The 21744-nt window shown below is 36.9% G+C and overlaps 1 protein-coding gene across 1 annotated transcript; it reads left to right on the top strand.

Moving 5' to 3' along the window:
* Positions 1-2297: 2297 nt before the first annotated feature.
* On the top strand, positions 2298-3636 carry LOC104118163 (uncharacterized). Its single transcript, XM_033661795.2, has one exon. It carries the CDS (start codon positions 2482-2484, stop codon positions 3487-3489), a length of 1008 nt encoding a protein of 335 aa, XP_033517686.1. The 5' UTR covers positions 2298-2481; the 3' UTR covers positions 3490-3636.
* Positions 3637-21744: the final 18108 nt, after the last annotated feature.

Below are 21744 nucleotides of genomic sequence, written 5' to 3'. Positions count from 1 at the left end.
ATCATAAATTTGTGTTGCATGACTCCGAAATGCCAAATAATGAATCTGCGAAAGTCATGACGAAGTGATGAGTATTGGTCGCTAGGTCGTTTCTAATAAACCTATGAAATTTCAAGCCAATCCAAAGGCGGCTTAACTCCCAGACCACTAAAGCGATTGCTCTAGGCCTCACAAAATTAGAGGCCCAAATCTACTCTTCTCATATGTAATTTAAATGTTTATTGTATTTATTATGTGGTCTTTTTTTCTTTTTTTTTTGTAGTTGGTTGAGAAAATTCTAATGAAAGTGAAAGACAATTAAATCTGCACTTACTTTCTAGTTCTTCTCTCTCCAACTTGAACCAATTTTATTTATAAATTCTAACTTTATAAAATATTTTCTTTCAAGGTCTTTGTAGGTATGCTTCAAGCTAATTAGATCGTAAAAAGCTACAATTGATTTGTTTATCATCTTTGTAAATTGTAAATATATAGCTACATGAAAGATGTAATATATTTGCCTTTGTAAATATAAATTTCCACATGATTGTTATTCTAAGAGACAATGATATATAGTAAGTTATATTGACGGTCATGTGAAAAAAAATTAAAATTAAACTTAATAAATCTTATCAAAAGTTAGTAATGTTTCAACAAAGATTAAATGGGTTGGGTACATCGTCAAATATTAAATTGCATCTCAAAAAGCAAAAGGAATAGACTTTAAATAAAAATATCTAAAATTATTGAACAAGTTTAAGGTGTCTTATTACAGCTTATCTTTAGGCCACCAATACAATTGAGCCGCCTCTGGGCCAATCGAAGTCCATAAAAAAAACTATAAAATCACCATGTACATTAACACACAAAAAAGTGAATATAATTATAAATTCGTGTTGGAACACCACGAAACGCCAACAAATGAATCGAAAAATAATGAAGAAGCAATGAGTATTTGTCACTAGGTCATTTCTTATAAATCTACAAAAAATTCAGGCTAATCGAAATCCGTTAAAAAAATTCTATAAAATTAGCATATACTGATACACAACAAAATTCAATATAGTAATAAATTTGTGTTGCATGACCCTTAAAGGTAAGAGAATGAGCCCGAAAGTCATGGCGAAGTGATGAGTATTGGTCTCCAGATCGTTTCCTATGGACCTATAAAATTTTAGGCCAATTGAATCCATAAAATAAATAATACTAAATTAGCATGTACTAATACACAAGAAAAGGTGGATATAATATTCGCATTGCATGACCCAAAAATTCCAAAAAAATGAATGTGAAAGTCATAGCAAAGTGATAAGTATTATCTAAGGTCTCGTTTGTCCATAAATTTTAGGAGTGGGCATAGTTTGGACAAACCCGAAATCCAAATTGAAATTCAATTTATTTTAGATTTTTTGTTTGGATTTTCGGATAACAGATTGGATTTTGGATTCAATTTTTATTTTTTTGAATTTTGGATTGAATATTGGATTTGGTACTTCGAATTTTTGGATATCTAAAAATTCAAAAAAATTATACTTTATATTTAGTTCATTATCCATATGCCAATAATAATAAGTCCAATACCCTATTCATTAGATATTATCTCATATATTCAATATTAATTACTAAGTTACCGCCAAAATACTTTTTATTTGGACATGGCTTTACTATTGCTACTTCTTATCAGCCATATTAGTGTCTATATTGCATTTCCTTGATAATGATTTCATTACTTGAATACTTTAATTGGATGACTGCGGTGAGAATGACGAACTTTTAAGGCAATTTAACATGAGTACTTCATTGGATAATAATTTTTTTAAGAAGAAGAAACATCTCAACTTATAAAAGCTCAAAACCAAAAATTTAAAATATTTAAACCGATTAATCGAAAATCGAACTTAAAAAATCCGATCAATTCTGAGCTTATTTGGATTAGATTTCGATTGTCATTTCTTTAATTCAAAAATCGAAAATCCAAGCCGAAATGTTCATATCCAATCCGAACTGCCCAAACGTCCACCCCTAATAAATTTTTTTCTTTCAAATTTGTGTTTGTCTATGAAAATTTTCAAGTTTTTGAATTTTTTTCGAAAATGAATTTCTTAAAATACATGTACAGACATAATTTCAAATTCAAAATATCAATTTTTAACTTAACTTCAAATATTTTTTTTTCAAAAATTAAATTTTTTATGTCCAAAGCCTACTAAATGAGCCGCTGGGCCCCAGACAATAATACCTGCAGTTGACACTCTTCCACCCCCTTCACCCCACGGTTGCAATTACTACTATTTCTTTCATAAACAAACGTAAAGTGGACTCTTACATTCTCTCTTCTTTCCCCTTTTCCTATTAAAAAAAGTCACATACTATACTACCCTATAAACAATACCTACAACATCCCCTCATTAGTTATTCCCTGTTCATTTCATTTCCTACACTTCAAAATTCTCTAGAAAATACCAGTTCTTTTCATCAAATAATCAAGAATTTCAAGAAGCCATGAAAGATAGAGGCAAAGCTGCAGCTGTAGACAACAACTTCTCAGATTTCAATTACTCTATTTCATCAACTATACCATGTACCAAACACCCAAATACATCTACTGTTGGAATCTGCAGTTACTGTTTAAAAGACAGATTGGTCAATTTAGTATGTTCTGAGTGTGGTGAGCAAAGACTCTCTTCTTGTTCTTGCTCTGATGATATCTCTTCTTATAGAAATTCTTGTTCTGTTGAGGTTGGCAGTGTTGGTAGAATCTCATTTTTATTAGAAAATGAGAAAAATACTGATCAAAGTTTACCAATTCAGCAGTCACAGTCAGAACAAGTGATCTTGCTAAGAAGTAGCAGCAACTGCGTAGAAATCAAGAAAAGTAAAAATGGTTTTTGGAAGATTAAGAGACTTTTTAGAAAGAAAAGAGAAAAGGGTACAATTGGGGTTGATGAAAAAAGTGATATTTGTGTATCTGATGCAGTTATGGGAGTTTCAAGATCAAGATCATTATGTAGTTTTAGAGGTGATGATTTTGGCAGTGAATATAGATTTTCAAGTGCAAAAATTTCTGATGTTACAGGGGGTTTGTTATTTGATTCTGATCATGAGCCAAGAAAGAGTGGTAGTAATTTCAAGAATTTTAGTGTTCCAAATAAGGGAAATAATACATTTCCTGTTAAGGAAAGTGATTTTAGTACTATAATGGATGATTCAGCATTTATAGATTTGAAGCTTGATTTATCATCAGAGACAAGATCAGATTTTTATGGTAAAAGACTTGGTAATAGTTCAGATAATGGATATGATTCTGCAGCTTCAATTGGGAATTTAAGAGGTGGATCTTGTAGAATGAATGAATATGACAGAAAGATCAAAAGAGGTAGTAGTAGTAGTAGTCATGGCAAAGGAAACAAAGTGTGGAAATGGATTTTCAGGCAAACAACTTCAGATGGGAGGAAAAGTACAAGAAAAAGAGATGATGCAATTAATAGTAATTTGATTTTTAAGTCTTAAGAGTTCTTGAAATAAGACAGATTTGTACTATTCTCTTTGGTTATGCTTTTTGTTCATAGCACTATCTCTCACTTAGAAGGGAGACTTTGAACAATGGTAAAGAGAGATTGCTATATAAGATTTAATATGATCCGAGCTTTCCTCAAATTATGTGCAGCTTTGAGCTTGGAGCTTAGTATATCGAGCTATTTTAGCACTAGCTCATGTTTAGATGATAATTTTGCATAGGAAGCAATACTTTTTAATAGTAAGAAAAGTAAATACTACAAAACTTTACCTATTTTTCTGCTTTTATTTGCTTTTCTCTTTTCTTTTTCTCTAAGGTTGATTCTCTTCTATATGCTTTTTTTTTTTTTTTCTTCTTGTGGAGTAAAACAATACACACACAAATAGCTGTTCTATTTGGCTTTTCCCCCCCTTTTCTTAATTATGTTTGTTGGTGTATATAGTACATTTTATGCTCATTATAAGTTTGGGGAGAAGCTAAAAGAAAATCAACAAGGTAACCATCTCAAGAAAGGTATTATCCTGTCTCTAATTCAACATAGATTTTGATAATTATCTTTTACTTTTAATTCTGTATTGTCATAAGAAAATGAAGTGTAATTATTTAGTATTTTTTAGTACTTGAAAGTGATAATAGCTCTATTATATTAAGGATGTTGAAGGGTGGTTGAAATTCTTTTATTTTAACTAGAGCTCTTAGGTTCACAGTAATGAACGTTTTACATTCCATAGTGAACTTACCATCCACGAATCTAAATTAGTTGAGTTAGTAAACTTCGAAAATCACAAGATTAAACAAAAATGATATTCTAAGTAAAGGAAAACAATGGAGAACACATTTAGAATACTTATTAAAATTTATTTTAATGCACTCCCTTCCAACAATAAATCTTTTGCAGACTAGAATAATACTCATATTTTGTAGACTTTAGATGTATGAAATCTGAATGAATGTGGGTCAATTCAGAGAGGTTTGAGTCATTTTCAGAAAAATGAGAACCGACCCTCTAAATGGGCTTTAACCACAAATGGTTTTGTGGTCCAAATCTGTACTAAGAACATTTAAAAGCCTAAATCTGAACCATTGCCCTACCTTAGATCTTGTTTGTTGATAAAATTTTGTTTTTGCATAAAAAGAAGCGTTTTGCTCCTTTTCTCTCGTTCCTCTGTTTTTTTTCTTTTTTCTGATTTGGGACCGATCTTCGATCTTGACACTACATAATTTTGCACGAGAAATACTTTTGATTGTTAAATAAAAAGAAAAGAGAAGTGTATGATAGATAAATTTGAAAGAAATTTAACGTTTGCTGTAAACAGTTGTGACTGACATATTTATTTTTATTTAGAAAATTTCTTTGAAGACAGTTGTTCATGATATTAAAAGTGTCTTAGTAGTAGGGCTTCAATCTTATTCATAAGACTACTGAATTTTTTTTTCACCCAATGTTCGATACCTGCTTTGAGAGCACCGACTAATACTATGTAATGCCTATTAAAGATGGAAGCACTTTTATTCCTAAAACTAGGGGTGTCAATGGTTCGGTTCAACCGATTATTTTATAAAACTTGTATCATATCAATTTTTCGGTTATTCTATTATGTATAACCAAAATTAGATTTTTCGAAATTGTCCCAATCATGTCGGTTTCTCTTCTGTATCGGTACGGTTCGGTTAATTTTTGATTTTTTTTAAATGTCATGTAAAATTCACCAGTGCAATAACATACGTTCTTTTATAGGATGTAACAAAACTCTCTAGACATTTTTATTATTTAAAGGGTGATGAATAAAAAAACATGAAAGATGGCTGATCCATCAATTATTCTACAACAACGTAAAAGAATCCAATCAAAGATAAAAATAAATAAAAATCACACGAGTGGAAAGATAGTAACCAAGGTAGGACTCTAGAATAAAGTCTATAGAAGTTTAAATATTCAAAAAGGTAAATCTAAATTATATGAAAGAAAACATATTCAATATATTGTAGTTTGCTACTCATAATCGTTGGAATACTTTGTGTCTTGCCAATGAAGATACTTGAAATAACTTAGTTTAAGTAGAAGTAGCATAATAGGTTTTAGTAATTAGTATTTTATGTTTAATTACTTATTGGCTTGTAACAATTTTCATAATTCCAAGGCCCAAAGATATAGGTAAATTAGTACACCTATGTCCCAAATTACACGAAGTTGTTTGGTAGAATTTGTACGAGGCGTCATATTTGGTCACCCTCATTTAACCTATACCCATATTTTTAAAATTATTTAACATATACCTTAATTTTAACAACTTCAGACGCCTCCTCTTCTTCCTCCTGACCCATGCATTCCTTTCTTCCTCCTCTTCTTTTTTGATGAGGTTGAGAGCAGTTCAATTTAGGATCTGACCAAACCCATTATTTTTTCCCCAGTTTAGGATCTTGAGAGTTCATACTGAACTGTATCTCTTAGTTCATGGCAAAATGCAAGAATAAAACCGTCATCTTCGCTATCCGAATTTATGTTTCTTGGTAAAAATAATGGCTCACCTCCATATCTTTTATCTCCATACATATATTTCTGAACTTTCCTTGTTGATAAGTCCATTTTTGCAAATCCTGAAACTTTTGGCCATGGCTCTGCAACTGCAAGATAAGCATATTGTGTTTTTCGACCAAGTTTGTTCATGTTAACTATTCCAACTTCCAAATTAACTTGTTCTGATGATGAAATTATAGCCCGTTTCGTCAATTCGCATGTCTTCTAATTGAGCCTTATTTTGAAGTTTTATTTTAATAAGGCCACACTTCAAGAAAAAATAATTCTCAAGTTCAAACTTCAGACATACACAATTGAACTGAAGTTTGCCTGATTGCTTTTGCAAGTCATGCCAAATTTCAGGCAAAAATATTCTGAAGTTTTGCTTTGATAAGGCTACGCTTCAGGAAAAATATCCTGAAGTTCAAACTTCAGACATACACAATTGAACTGAACTTTGCCCTTACTTATAAACTGAAGTTTGCGTGATTGCCTTTGCAAGTCAAGCCAAACTTCAGGCAAAAATATCTGAAGTTTTGTTTTGATAAGGCTACACTTCACACAAAAAATTCTGAAGTTTTGCTTTGATAAGGCTACACTTCAGGCAAAAAATTCTGAAGTTCAAACTTCAGATGTACACAATTAAACTGAAGTTTGCCCTTGCTTATGAACTGAAGTTTGTGTGATTGCCTTTGAAAGTCAGGCCAAACTTCAGGTAAGAATATCTGAAGTTTTGTTTTGATAAGGCTACGCTTCAGGCAAAAAATTCTGAAGTTCAAACTTCAGACATACACAATTGAACTAAAGTTTGCCTTTGTTTATGAACTGAAGTTTGCGTGATTGCCTATGCAAGTCAGGCAAAATATCAGGCAAAAATAACTGAAGTTTTGCTTTGATAAGGCTACACTTCAGGCGAAAAATTATGAAGTTCAAACTTCAGATATACACAATTAAACTGAAGTTTGCCCTTGCTTATGAACTAAAGTTTATGTGATTGCCTTTGAAAGTCAGGCCAAATTTCAGGTAAGAATATCTGAAGTTTTGCTTTGATAAGGCTACACTTCAGGCAAAAACTTCTGAAGTTCAAACTTCAGACATACACAATTGAACTGAAGTTTGCCCTTGTTGATGAACTGAAATTTGCGTGATTGCCTTTGCAAGTCAGGCCAAACTTCAGGCAAAAATATCTGAAGTTTTGCTTTGATAAGGCTACACTTCAAGCAAAAACTTCTGAAGTTTTGCTTTGATAAGGCTACACTTCAGGCAAAAAATTATGAAGTTAAAACTTCAGATATACACAATTAAATTGAAGTTTGCCCTTGCTTATGAATTGAAGTTTGTGTGATTGCCTTTGCAAGTGAGGCCAAATTTCAGGCCAAAATATCTGAAGTTTTGCTTTGATAAGGCTACACTTTAGGCAAAAAATTTTGAAGTTCAAACTTCAGACATAAATGTTTGCTACTTCAGGCCCTTATATCTGAAGTTACCCGAAAAGTGGGTACGCTTGTAATTTTTTTTGCAAAGCGGGTATAAGTTAAACGGTGACCCAAAAATTGGGTATAGATGCAAATGCCCCAGCTATTTGACGTTTTGTGCTCAATACTTATCATTTTTATCATGATTTCGTGCCTATGTTGAAATAAAAAAAAACAAAAAAAAAACTGTGAAACTCTAATTATCAATATAGGTAAAATTCTTAATATATCTCTAATTATTCAAATTTAATTTTCATATTTTGATTTAATTTGCCAAAAATCAATATGCATTACATCAAAATCCAAATTGTTTTACTATAAAAACATTATTTTCATATAAAAAGAAAAATTAATTAACTTATATCATATTCACTTTTTAGTGAATCATTAATTACTTGTTTAGTGTAACGACCCGGCCGGTTATTTTAAAAGTAATAGCCCCGATCCCCTATTTACTGTTTCTTCCGCATCTATTTCTGCTATTGTGACTTGTGAGGAGGCTTCATTTTGATTTTTGGAGTGTTCCGGGACACTTAGTCCCTAAAACGGGAGCTTAAGCCTTAGGATTTGGACCGAAGTCGGAACTGTGTGAAGACGACTCCGTAATGGAATTCCGTCGGTTTCGTTAGCTCCGTTAGGTGATTTTGGACTTAGGGGCATTTTCGGATTGTGTTTTGGAGGTCCGTAGCTTATTTAGGCTTGAAATGACGAAAGTCGAATTTTTGGAGATTTTGACCGGTAGTGGACTTTTTGATATCGGGGTCAAATTTCAATTCCGAAAGTTGGAGTAGATCTGTAATGTTGAGTATGACTTGTGTGCAAAATTTGGGGTCAATCAGACGTGGTTTGGTTGGTTTCGGCATCGGTTGTCGAATTTAGAAGTTTCAAGTTCTTTAAGTTTGAATCAGAGGATGATTTGTGATTTTAGCATTGTTTGATGTGGTTTGAGGGCTCGACTAAGTTCGTATGGTGTTTTAGGATTGGTTGGTATGTTTGGTTGAGGTCTCGGGGGCCTCGGGTGAGTTTCGGGTGGTTAACAGACTTGGAATGGAAGTTGAGAAATTTCTGAAGTTTGGTCTTTTACTGGTATGATCGCACCTGCGAGGGTATTAGCCGCAGGTGAGAGGCCGCATGTGCGGTAAGTTGAGCGCAGGTGCGGAAGGGGTGGAGATCAGCAGAGGTCGTAGGTGCGATAGTTTCTCCACACCTGCGATAGCGCAGATGCGGACCAGTGGTCGCAGAAGCGGAGGCAGCCATGGTTAGACGTTTTCGCAGGTGCGTCCACATTTTTCGCACCAGCGGGCGCGCAGATGCGAGCCCAGGCTTCGCAGGTGTAGAAATGCCTGGGCAATGTTTAAAACCGAAGGGTTTCATGATTTTTGTCATTTTGGACTTTGCGAACTCGGTGTAGGGCAAATTTGGAGAGCAATTTTGAGGCATTCCCTGAGGTAAGTCCCTTATGCTTATTTTTGATCAATAATCTTGCTTCCCCATTTATTTTTCTACCTAGTTGGAGTGTATTTAAGGTGGGATTTGGGAGTTTGAGGCTAGGGATTTGGAAAGTTTGAATTGTGGAATTGAAAGACCATTTGGTGTCGGATTTTAGTAAATTTGATATGGTTAGACTCGTGAGTGAATGGGCTTTCGGATTTTGTGACTTTTACCTAATTCCGAGATGTGGGACCGGGTCAACCTTTTAGGATGAATTTCGGAATTTTTGTTAAAGTATTGATTTCATTAATTAAATGAGTCTATTATGATTGTATTTATGATATGCAATTGCTTTTGGCTAGATTTGGGCTATTCGGAGTCGGACATTCGTGGGAAAGGCATTGTGACCGATTGATTGAGCTTGGTTCGAGGCAAGTGTCTTGTCTATCTTTGTGGTGGGGAAATCCCCTTAAGATTTGGAACTATTATGATATCTGAGTGCCGTGTACGTGAGGTGATGAGTACGTACACGGGTTAGTTGTGAAAAAACCCGATTTTCTTACTCAGCAACAACCTGTTTTCCTGTTTTTTGAGTTATACCATTTTAATGAGTATTAATCTATTTTTATTCCTAATTTAGTTATTCCAATATGTTTAGCTATCATGTTTAGTCTAATATAGCATGCCTACGTATCTTATCTGCTTATGTGAACTCTGTGCAGCATGCTTAGTGATTTTCCTACTTCTTCCTTGACCGGTACTTAGTCTAAATCGTAAGATTTCGGGATGTAGTTGTATTTCTATTGTTTGCACTGCATATTTACTTTGGGACTACTAAACGGTATTCCGGGAGATCCCCCTGTACTGCATATTTACTTTGAGACTACGAAACGGTATTGCGGGAGATCCCCATGTACTGCATATTTAGCTTGGGACTACGGAACGGTATTCCGGGAGATCGCCCTATCTTTCATATTTACTTTGGGATTACGAACGCTATTCCGGGAGATCCTCCTGATCATTTACGTTTGGGACTACGAGACGGTATCTCTGGAGATCCCCTACTGTATTTCTGTGTATTGAGTTGTTACCTTATATGAATTCTTTCTTGTTAAATTTTAGTGTTTATTTTACTGCGATATTTCATTTTTGCCTTGCTTCATTATCATATTCTAGTAGAGCCCGGACCTGACCTCGTTACTACTCTACCGAGGTTAGGCTTGGTACTTACTGGGTACCGATTGTGGTGTACTCATGCTACTCTTCTGCACATATTTTGTGTGCAGATCCAGGTACTTCTTATCATCCCCGCTACTAGCTGAGAGTGCTTGCTGCTATACAGAGACTTTGGAGTCCCCCTCTATTCCCTCTTATGTCATTTACCTTCCTTATTTATGTTATTAGACTCTGGTGTATAGAGATACTAGTTTTCTTCTGTAGCTTGTGACTTATGATGTTTCGGGTTTTGGGATTACTGTGTATTTTGAACAGTTAGTTGTTTAATTTATGTTTTTATTTCATTATTCCGCAAATGTTAGGCTTACCTAGTCAAATAGGCTAGGTGTCGTCACAATGTCATACAGAGGGAAAATTGGGTCGTGACAAGTTGGTATCAGAGCTCTAGGTTCATAGGTATCGTAAGTCACAAGCCGGTTTATTAGAGTCTCGCGGATCGATACAGAGACGTTTGTACTTATCTTCGGAAGGCTATGGAACTGTTAGGAAAATTTCACTACTTTGATTCCTTGTCGTGCGAAAATTGTTGACTTCAAAAAAAAAATTCTAAACTTCTGCATTCTATTCTCTTATAGATGGTGAGGACACGTACAAGCGGATCTGATGACCAGGCACCCCGCGCCCCCTGCTAGGGCCGCGAGAGGCTAGGGCCGGGATAGAGACCGAGGACGTCCACGTGGTGCAGCTAGAGCACCCGCACGAGCTGCTACAGAGGATCCCCCAGTAGCTCTAGCTGGAGGGCAGACACCTGAGGCACATGTTCCTGCACTAGCCCTCCAGGAGACTCTAGCCCAGTTTCTGAGCATGTTGAGCACCTTAGCTCAGACTGGATTAATTCCACTTTCTCCTGCCACATCTCAGGCCGGGGGAGGAGCACAAACTCCCGTCGCTGGTACTCCAGAGCAGTGAGTTCAGGTCGACCAGGTTTCAGAGATTGTACCAATGTAGCCGGTAGCTCTAGCTCAGCCAGAAGTTAGGGCAGCAACTTCTGAGGTGGAGCAACTCAGACTTGAGAGGTACAAGAAGTACCACCCACCTACCTTCAGCATATTGGCTACAGATGATGCTCCGGGTTTTCTGGAGTAGTGTCATTGTATTCTCCGTACTATGGGCGTAGCGGAGACGAGCATGTTTTCTTTTACTATATTCCAGCTTAGAGGAGCAGCCTATCAATGGTGGCGTGCTTATGAGTTGAGTAGTCCGGCTGAGGCAACTTCACTTACATGGACTCAGTTCTCGAACATGTTTTTGAGAGAGTATATCCCTCAGAGCCTAAGGGACTCATGGCCTGCGGAGTTTGAGTAGTTGCGCCAGGGTGCTATGACTGTGTCCGAGTATGCAGTTCGCTTCAGTGATTTGGCTCGACATGCACCGGCCTTGGTTTCCAAAGTTCGATAGAGGGTTCAACGATTTATTGAGGGACTCCACCCCAGCATCCGGATTAGTATGGCCAGGGAGTTGGAGATGGATATTTCTTATCAGCAGGATGTGAGTATCGCCAGGAGATTGGAGGGCATGCTTGCCCGGGATAGAGAGGAGAGGGAGGCCAAGAGGTCTCGAGAGACTGGTTCTTATTCTGTTGCTCGTGCCCCAACAACTCGCCATGGTAGGGGTTATGTGAGTCGTCCCTTCCATTCAGCTCAGCCGCCCGTGGTATTCCGGTCCCTTCTAGGCCCCAGGAGCCTTATTATGCACCGCCAGTATCTAGTATGCCTCCTGCATGGGGTATTCCTAGTGGCTAGTCCACCAGATATGGCCCGAGCCATTCACAACAGCCACGCCCTCCCAGAGCTTGTTTTGAGTGGGGCGACACTCGCCATATGGTGAGGGATTGCCCAGATTAAGGAGGGGTGCACCTCTAGAGACTTCTCAGCCATAGCATGCTCCATCGGGTCCTCAGGCTATGATTACAACACTAGCTGCCACCCCACCTGCTCAGCCAGCTCGAGGTGGAGGTCGGGGAGGTAGAGGTCACCCTAGAGGGGGAGGTCAGGCCAGATATTATGCCCTTCCTTCTCGTACGGAGGCAGTCACTTCTGATTCTGTCATTACAGGTATTGTCCCGGTCTGTCATAGAGATGCGTCGGTATTATTTGACCAAGACTCTATATATTCTTATGTGTCCTCTTATTTTGCCCCGTATTTGGGCGTATCTCGGGATTCTTTGGATTCCCCTATTTATGTGTCTACTCTTGTGGGAGATTCTCTTGTTATGGACCGCGTGTATCGGTCGTGTTTGATTGCTCTTCGTGATTTTGAGACCAGAGCTGACTTACTATTGCTCAGCATGGTAGATTTTGATGTTATCTTGGGCATGGACTGGTTGTCGCCCCATTATGCTATTCTTGATTGTCACGCCAAAACCGTGATGCTGGTTATGCCAGGATTACCGCGGTTAGAGTGGAGAGGTACCTTAGAGTATATTCCCAGCAGAGTTATCTCATTTCTTAAAGCTCAACGAATGGTTGAGAAGGGGTGTGACGCGTATCGAGCTTATGTGAAAGATGTCAGTATTGATACCCCTATAGTTGAGCCAGTTCCAATAGTGAGGGACTTTCCAGATATGTTTCCAGCTGATCTTCCGGGCGTGCCGCCCAACAAATATATTGATTTTGGCATTGATTTATTGCCGGGCACTCGGCCCATCTCTATTCCTCCATATCGTATGGCTCCTCCTGAGTTAAAGGAGTTGAAGGAGCAGTTACAGGAATTGCTTGATAAGGGTTTCATTCGGCCCAGTATGTCACCTTGGGGTGCTCATGTGTTATTTGTGAAGAAGAATGATGGTTTTATGCGTATGTGTATTGATTACCGCCAGTTGAACAAAGTCACAATGAAGAACATATATCCTTAGCCTCGTATTGATGGCTTATTTGATCAGTTACAGGATGCCAGGGTATTTTCCAAGATTGATTTACGTTCCGGCTATCATCAGTTAAAGATTCAGGAGCCAGATATCCCGAAGTCTGCTTTCCGGACTCGGTATGGTCACTCCGAGTTCCTTGTGATGTCTTTTGGGCTGACCAATGCCCCAACAGCTTTTATGCACTTGATGCACAGTGTGTTCTGGCCTTATCTTGACTCATTCGTCATTGTTTTTATTGATGACATTCTGGTATACTCCCAGACTTGGGAAGATCATGAGCAGCACCTGAGGACTGCGCTTCAGACCCTGAGAGAAAAGAAGTTATATGCAAATTTTTCAAAGTGTGAGTTTTGGCTAGACTCAGTGGCATTCTTGGGTCATATAGTATCGAGTGATGGGATGCAGGTGGATCCGAAGAAGATTGAAGCAGTGCAGAGTTGGCCCAGACCGTCCTCAGCTATGGAGATTCGGAGTTTTCTTGGTTTGGCAGGGTATTACCGTCGGTTCGTTGAGGGATTCTCATCTATTGTAGCACCTATGACCAGGTTGACCCAGAAGGGTGCTCCGTTCAGGTAGACAGAGGAATGTGAGGAGAGCTTTCAGAAGCTCAAGACAGCCTAGCAGGATTTCATCCAGTATTCCATGTTTCTATGGTCCGGGAGTATTACGGTGATTCGGCTCATGTATTGGATTTCAGCTCAGTCCAATTGGATAAGGATCTATCTTATGTTGAGGAGCCAGTGGCTATTTTAGACAGGCAGGACAGAAAGCTAAGGTCAAAGAACATTGCTTCTGTGAAGGTTCAATGGAGGGGATAGCCGGTCGAGGAGGCAACTTGGGAGACCGAGCAGGATATGCGCATCCGTTATCCTCATCTTTTCACCACTTCAGGTATGTCTCTATGCTCGTTCGAGGACGAATGATTGTTTTAAGATGGAGAGGATATAACGACACAACCGGTCATTTTGAAAGTAATAGCACTGATCCCTATTTAATGTTTCCCCCGCATCTATTTATGCTATTGTGACTTGTCGGGAGGCTTCATTTTAGTTTTTGGAGTGCTCCGGGACACTTAGTCCCTAAAAGGGGAGCTTAAGCCTTAGGATTTGGACCATAGTCGGAACTGTGTGAAGATAACTCCGGAATGGAATTCCGTTGGTTCTGTTAGCTCCGTTGGGTGATTTGGACTTAAGGGCGTATCTAGATTGTTTTTTGGCAGTCCGTAGCTTATTTAGGCTTGAAATGGCGAAAGTCAAATTTTTTGGAGATTTTGACAAGTAGTGGAATTTTTGATATCGGGGTCGAATTCGGATTTCGGAAGTTGGAGAAGGTCTGTAATATTGAATATGACTTGTGTGCAAAATTTGGGGTTAATCGGATGTAGTTTGGTTGGTTTCGGCATCAGTTGTCGAATTTAGAAGTTTCAAGTTCTTTAAGTTTGAGTCAGAGGATGATTTGTGATTTTAGCATTGTTTGATGTGGTTTGAGGGCTCAACTAAGTTCATATGGTGTTTTAGAATTGGTTGGTATGTTTGGTTGTGGTTCCGGGGGCCTCGGGTGAGTTTCGGGTGGTTAACGGACTTGGAATGGAAGTTGAGAAATTTCTAAAGTTTGGTCTTTTGCTGGTATGACCGCACCTGCGAGGGTATTAGCCGTAAGTGCGAGGCCGCATGTGCGGTAGGTTGAGCGCAAGTGCGGAAGGGGTGGAGATCAGAAGTGGTCGCAGGTGCGATGGTTTCTCCGCACCTGCGATAGCGCAGATGCAGACCAGTTGTCGCAGAAGCGGAGGCAGCCAAGGTTAGTCATTTTCGCAGGTGCGCCCATATTTTTCGGACCAACGGGCGTGCAGGTGTGAGCCCAGGCTCCGCAGGTGCGGAAATGCCTGGGCAGTGTTTAAAACCGAAGGGTTTCGTGATTTTTGTTAATATGGACTTTGCAAACTCGGTTTAGGGCGATGTTTGAGAGCATTTTTGAGGCATTTCCTAAGGTAAGTCCCTTGTGCTGATTTTTGATCAATAATCTTGCTTCCCCATTTATTTGTCCACCTAGTTGGGGTATATTTAAGGTGAAATTTGGGAATTTGAGGCTAGGGATTTGGAAAGTTTGAATTGTGCAATTAAAGGACCATTTGGTGTTGGATTTTAGTAAATTTGATATGGTTAGACTCGTGAGTGAATGGGCTTTCGGATTTTGTAACTTTTACCTGATTCCGAGATGTGGGCCTACGTCGACTTTTAAGGACGAATTTTGGAATTTTTGTTAAAGTATTGAGTTCATTAATTAGATTAGTCTATTATGGTTTTATTTATGATATGTAATTGCTTTTGGCTAGATTTGGGCCATTCGGAGCCGGATATTCGTGGGAAAGGCATTGTGACCGATTGATTGAGCTTGGTTCGAGGTAAGTAACTTGCCTAACTTTGTGTGGGGAAAATCCCCTTAAGATTTGGAACTATTGTGATATGTGAGCGTCGTGTACGTACACGGGATAGTTGTGGAAAACCCCGATTTTCTTACTGAGCAGCAACCTGTTTGTTTTTTGAGTTATACCATTTTAATGAGTATTAATCTATTTTCATTCTTAATTTAGTTATTCCAATATGTTTAGCTATCATATTTAGTCTAATACAGCATGTCTACGTGTCTTATCTGCTTATGTGAACTCTGTGCAGCATGCTTAGTGATTTTCCTGCTTCTTCCTTGACTGGTACTTAGTCTAAATCGTAAGATTTCGTGATGTAGTTGTATTTCTATTGTTTGCACTGCATATTTACTTTGGGATTACTGAACGGTATTCCGGGAGATCCCCATGTACTGCATATTTACTTTGGGATTACGGAACGGTATTTCGGGAGATCCCCCTACACATTTACGTTTGGGACTACGAGACGGTATCTCGAAAGATCGCCTGTTGTATTTCTGTGTATTGAGCGGTTACCTTCTATGATTTCTTTCTTGTTAAATTTCAGTCTTTATTTTACTTCGATATTTGATTTTTGCCTTGCTTCATTATCATATTCCAGTAGGGCCCGAACCTGACCTTGTCACTACTCTACCGAGGTTAGGCTTTGCACTTACTGGGTATCGATTGTGGTGTACTCATGCTACTCTTCTGCACATATTTTTTGTGCAGATCCAGGTACTTCTTATCATCCTCGCTACTAGCTGAGAGTGCTTGCTGCTGTACAGAGACTTCAATGTATATCTTTCGCGTCTGCAGACATCGGAGTCCCCCTCTATTTCCTCCTATGTCATTTACCTTCCTTACTTTTGTTATTAGACTCTGGTATATAGAGATACTAATTTACTTCTGTAGCTTGTGACTTATGATGTTCCGGGTTTTGGGATTATTGTGTATTTTGAACAGTTAGTTGTTTAATTCATGTTTTCATTTCATTATTTCGCAAATGTTAGGCTTACCTAGTCATAGAGACTAGGTGCCGTTACGACGTCATACGGTGGGGGAATTGGATCGTGACATTTAGCAATGTAATACAAGCTCACTTGCTTCTTCTCTATGCATATTGTTGCAGAATCAAAACCAGCCCCTTTATAGAATATTTATCAAAAATTTAAGATATGTTGACAAAAAAAATTAAAACTTGGTTAGTGTTAGGCAAATTGAGTTATGGTTTATTGTTTAGTCTACATTGACATAATTCATCTAGCCCAAAAAACATTTGAACGGGTGCATGACTCATCCATTTATTGAATCAATCATTCGAACCGATCCAAATTCAGCTCGGTCATTTATTTGACACCCCTACCTAGAATCAACTGGAAATATCATGATTTTGTGAGATGAATATGATGTCAGCAGATTTGTTTTGGAAATAATTAATAGAACCTTTGTTACGAGACTCTTCATTTGAGACACATTCAGCAGACTAAGGGCCAAATATAATGACATACTTTACATAACTGTCACAGTTTAAAAGGAATATAACAAATTCTTAGCATAAAACTCAATATTATAGTTGTGGCAGGAAAATATTTATATTTGTAGCACATAGTTCTATTAAAATAAGAATATTAATTATTAATCCCTAAACATAAGAAATTTGAATGGAAAGTCAATAATTCTTTGTACAAAAAATCATGCCCTTTTTTTTTCTCTTTATCTATTAGCTTTCCTTCCTTTTCTTCATCTTCTTAATTTTGTTTTGTGCCGAAGCCAATATATTTTCTAAATTTGTTCCATTCGATTTCTTTTTAATTATTTTTCTTAAGTTTTCTCTTCCTTCTTTCTTCCTTTATTAACATAAAGATCTTACTTCGATAATAATATATGTTAACATATACAAAGCATATATATAAAAAATATATATTGAATTAACACATATAAAATATATAAAAAATATACATAAACAGTACATCTTCAATTAAGATGACACTTAGACATGTGAAATATATATAAAAAAAATATCTTAAATTTAATTAAGATGGCATATAAATATACAAATAAAAAATACATCCTGAATTAAAATGACACTTGACATATAAAATATATTTGAAATATACATTAAAAATACATCTTAAATAAGATGTGTAATGACCCAACCGGTCATTTTAACTTTTAGAACCCCATTTTCTAAAATAAAACTGTCTGTATGTGCTTGTAATGATTTATGACTTGCGGGAATGGTTGGTTCGGGATTTGGAAGTGTTTGGAGTGAAACCGGAACACTTGGTTCCTTAAGTTGGCCTTAAAGTGCTAAGTTTGACTTCGGTCAACATTTTGAGAAAACAACCCCGGAATAGAATTTTGATGATTCCAACAGCTCCGTATGATGATTTTAGACTTAGGAGCGTGTTCGAAATTTTATTTGGAAGTCCGTAGTTAAATTAGGCTTGAAATGGCTAAAAACAAGAATTTAAGTTTGGAAGTTTGACCGGTGAGTTGACTTTTTGATACCAGAGTCAGAATCCAGTTCCGAAAATTTTTATAGCTCTGTTATGTAATTTATGACTTGTGTGTAAAATTTGAGGTCAATCGGAGTTGATTTGATAGGTTCCGACATCGAATGTAGAAGTTGAAAATTCTTAGTTTCATTAAGCTTGAATTGGGGTATGATTCATGATTTTAGTGTTGTTTGATGTGATTTAGAGGTTCGACTAAGTTCGTATGATATTTTAGGACTTGTCGGTATATTTGGTTGAGGTCCCGAGGGCCTCGGGTGAGTTTCGGATGGTTAACGGATCAAAAGCTGGACTTAAAAAGCGGCTGAAATTTTCCCTTCTGCTGTATATTCTAGGTTGTGATCGAGCCCCAGATCGAACCCATATATCGAGCCCACGATCGAGGCCTGAGTCGAAGCCAGGGACGAGGCTCAGTATCGAAGCCACGATCGAAGGCAAGGCTCGAGGGCCAGGATCAAGACCCAAGATCAAACTTGATCGAGGCCATGACCATGTCCGAGGCTCGAGGCCTGATCGAGGCCATGACTAGCTCCCATGATCGAGCTCCCATGATCGAGCTCCCAAAATCGAGCTCCCAAGATCGAGATCCCAAGATCGAGCTCCCTGAGATCGAGCTCCCCTAATCGAGCTCCTTGATCGAACTGGACAGAGCTGTAAGTTATTAAACAGAGGACATTCGTCCCATTTGCCATTTTTGACGAACTTGAGCTTGAGCAGAGGCGACTTTTGACAGATTTTCAAGGAAAAATAATTGGCGTAAGTGATTCTAACTCGAATTTGGTCTACATATACAAGTATATCATTGTTTTCACCATAAATTAGTGTTTTGAGATTTAAATTTGGGAAATATTTAGAAATCTCATAAAAACGAATTTTTGAGATTTCGGTATCGATTCGGAGTCGGATTTGAGTGAAACTGGTATGGTTGGACTCGTAATTGAACGGGTTATCGGATTTCGTAACTTTTTCCGGATTCCGAGACGTGGTCCCCACGGACGAATTCTTAATTAATTTCGGAATTTTTATTAAAAATGTAGTATTTTCTTATAGAATTGATTTCTATAAATTTTAGTGATTGTATCGAATTATTTTGGCTATATTCGAGCCAGACAGAGTTGGATAATTGTGGAAAAGGCCTTATAGTGGATTAAATTAGAGCAAGACGAGGTAAGTCTCTTGTCTAATCTTGTGAGAGGGAAATTACCCATATGGATTAAATTAAATAATTGTTGCTAATTGCGGGGGCTACGTACGCACGAGGTGACGAGAGTACGTGCGTAACTACTATTAATGCTAAAGTTCGGGTAGTTTAAAACTCAAAACATGAATTACTTGTGTGAATTGTATTCTTTATTAATTAAAATAATTAATGTATATATTGTGAATTGCTATGAAAAGTAGAAAAATATGAAATTTTCATAAGCTTATTTTTTGTTTAAATTAATTAATTATTAAAAGAAATTATTCTCCTCCCGAATTTACCTTATAATAAATATACTCTCCTTCCGGAGGCACATAAGAAAATGTCCTCCTTTCTTGTGGAGCGGGCCGAATGCCTCGGCAGGATAGATGCATCTATGGATCGCGTCGTACGTCCCTCGGCAGTGTACACGACACTCTGGATCGGGCCGTACGTCCTCAGCAGAAATTGTGCTTAATAATAATAATAATTACATGATACTTTAATAATTTATTTCAGCTTGGGAAGCTAATTAATAAATTGGAAAATCCTTGAAATTTAATGAATTATTATTCTTACTTATTTAGGAATTAATTGTTACTCCTGTAAATGAGATTTAATTGATAAATTAGAATTTATTTGAATTGAAGGAATTTAATTAATATATTGAGAATTGTTACATTTGAAGGAATTTGATTATTTCTGCTGATTAAATAAATTATCGTAGATTCAGTAAATCATGCTAATTTAAAAATTCTAGTTTTATTTCAGTTATTATTATTGACCCATAGTGAGTGTCAAAGTCGACCATCTCGTCTCTACCACTTGTAGATTATGCTTGATACTTACCGGGTACACGTTGTTTACGTACTCATACTACACTTGCTGCACTTTTTGTGCAGGATCTGAGACAAGTACTAGTAGAGGGCCTATCATTACATACCCACGTCATCCCGAGGCATAGTGGTGAGCTGCCTTTCTGAGCCGTTCTGCAACTACCAGTGTCTCTTCTTATATTTACATTCTGTCTATTTCATTTCAGACAGTATTTGAAGTTTTGTATAATCTACTAGATGCTCATTCACTTGTGACACCGGGTCTTGGCACACATATTGGTAGAGTTTGGGTTTATATTTTCTTGGTTTTAAATTTTATCAATGTATGCTTCATTTATTAGTTGGCTTGCCTAGCTGTAGTGTTGGGCGCCATCACGACCTACAGGTGAATTTGAGTCGTGATAACATGGCACTTTCCAAATAAATATACAACAATTATATACATATAAATATATTTTGAATTAAAATTATACTTAATATACAAAGTATAAAAGACGTATAAATCAATACATCTTGAATTTATGTGACATTCACATATGCAGCAGATTTTCAAAAATAGAGTGAAGAAGATGAATATTGGAAAGGGAGAATGGAGATGGACAAAAAAGTATTTCATGTAATTAGTGAGTCAGTTAACTTATTAAATATTGAGCTTAATTTTTATAATATGTTAATAATAAAAAAAAGTACTCTTTATAAAATAAACAATAAATAATACTATTTTTTTAAATAATGGTTAAAAAAGGACCGAGCGTGTAAAAAAACCTTTAATTTAATGTTAAGGTTTATACGGGAATCAGAAGTGTGCAAAAGTTTGCAATTTTGACCGGTATCTTCATATCTTACTAAGAATCTGGCACAGTTTTTTCCAAAACAAAGGAAGAGAAAGGTTGATTTTTAAGTGAAGAAATTTTGTTCTTGGTATAGTAGTTGTAATAAAAAAAATATTGGCACCATTCATTCCCCATCATCGATTCAAAATGTTAAGGTTATGGTTTTTGTTGAGGACTGAGATGTAATGTATAGACGTAAAGATTCATATAGCCGATCCCAACTTGTTTGAGATTAATAGTTATTGTATTAGCGGACAAGATTTGAAAAAAAGCGAGAGTCAACTAATTATTCTTAGGTCAAGCAAAATTTGAAAATAACACCAAATTTCTTCCAGAAATGAATGTAAAAACCAGAAAGAGGTCAGAGTTTCATGGTACAGAGAGCATTATAAACCAATCAACATATCATGGTAACATCTTATTCAAAAAAAAAAAAAAATGATGACAATACATCACATAGTAGTTAGGCTTGTAAGAGATAGATGAACTTGTATCTGAATTTGCTTGCAATTGTTATAGTGCTAAGCAGGGAACCCCGGAAAGTTACGAAAAATATTTTTCCTCCTATTAGTAGAAAATTTATTTCCATAAGAATAATATTTTTTTTAAAATATTTAAACCAATCAAACATTAAGTATTTTTCGCTCTACATTCCAATTTGGGCAAGTTATCTCCAAAATAAAGCTTCATCACCACCTTCACCGATGCTATTATCCATAACTGCCTTCTGGATTTTCTGCTGAGCTGATAGCCTACTAGGAGGACTGTCAACTTGTCTATCGGGACTTGCGGGCATGAAACGCAACGTCTCCAAACAAAACGGATGCCAGTACAGATAAAGTACCGAGTATGTAAGGTATGAAAGTAGTATATAAAAGACATGGAAGAAACATAGAGTAAATAACTCAAAATGTAAGTGTGAATAATTCTGTGAATCATGAAACATTTTTAAT

The sequence above is a fragment of the Nicotiana tomentosiformis genome, chromosome 10 (genome assembly GCF_000390325.3).
Source record: "Nicotiana tomentosiformis chromosome 10, ASM39032v3, whole genome shotgun sequence".
Taxonomy (NCBI): Eukaryota; Viridiplantae; Streptophyta; class Magnoliopsida; order Solanales; family Solanaceae; genus Nicotiana; species Nicotiana tomentosiformis.
This window is presented reverse-complemented; position numbering and strand designations above follow the sequence as displayed.

Excerpts from the sequence above, each read along its gene's own strand:
- LOC104118163 (XM_033661795.2), top strand. The coding sequence starts at position 2,482 with ATGAAAGATAGAGGCAAAGCTGCAGCTGTAGACAACAACTTCTCAGAT.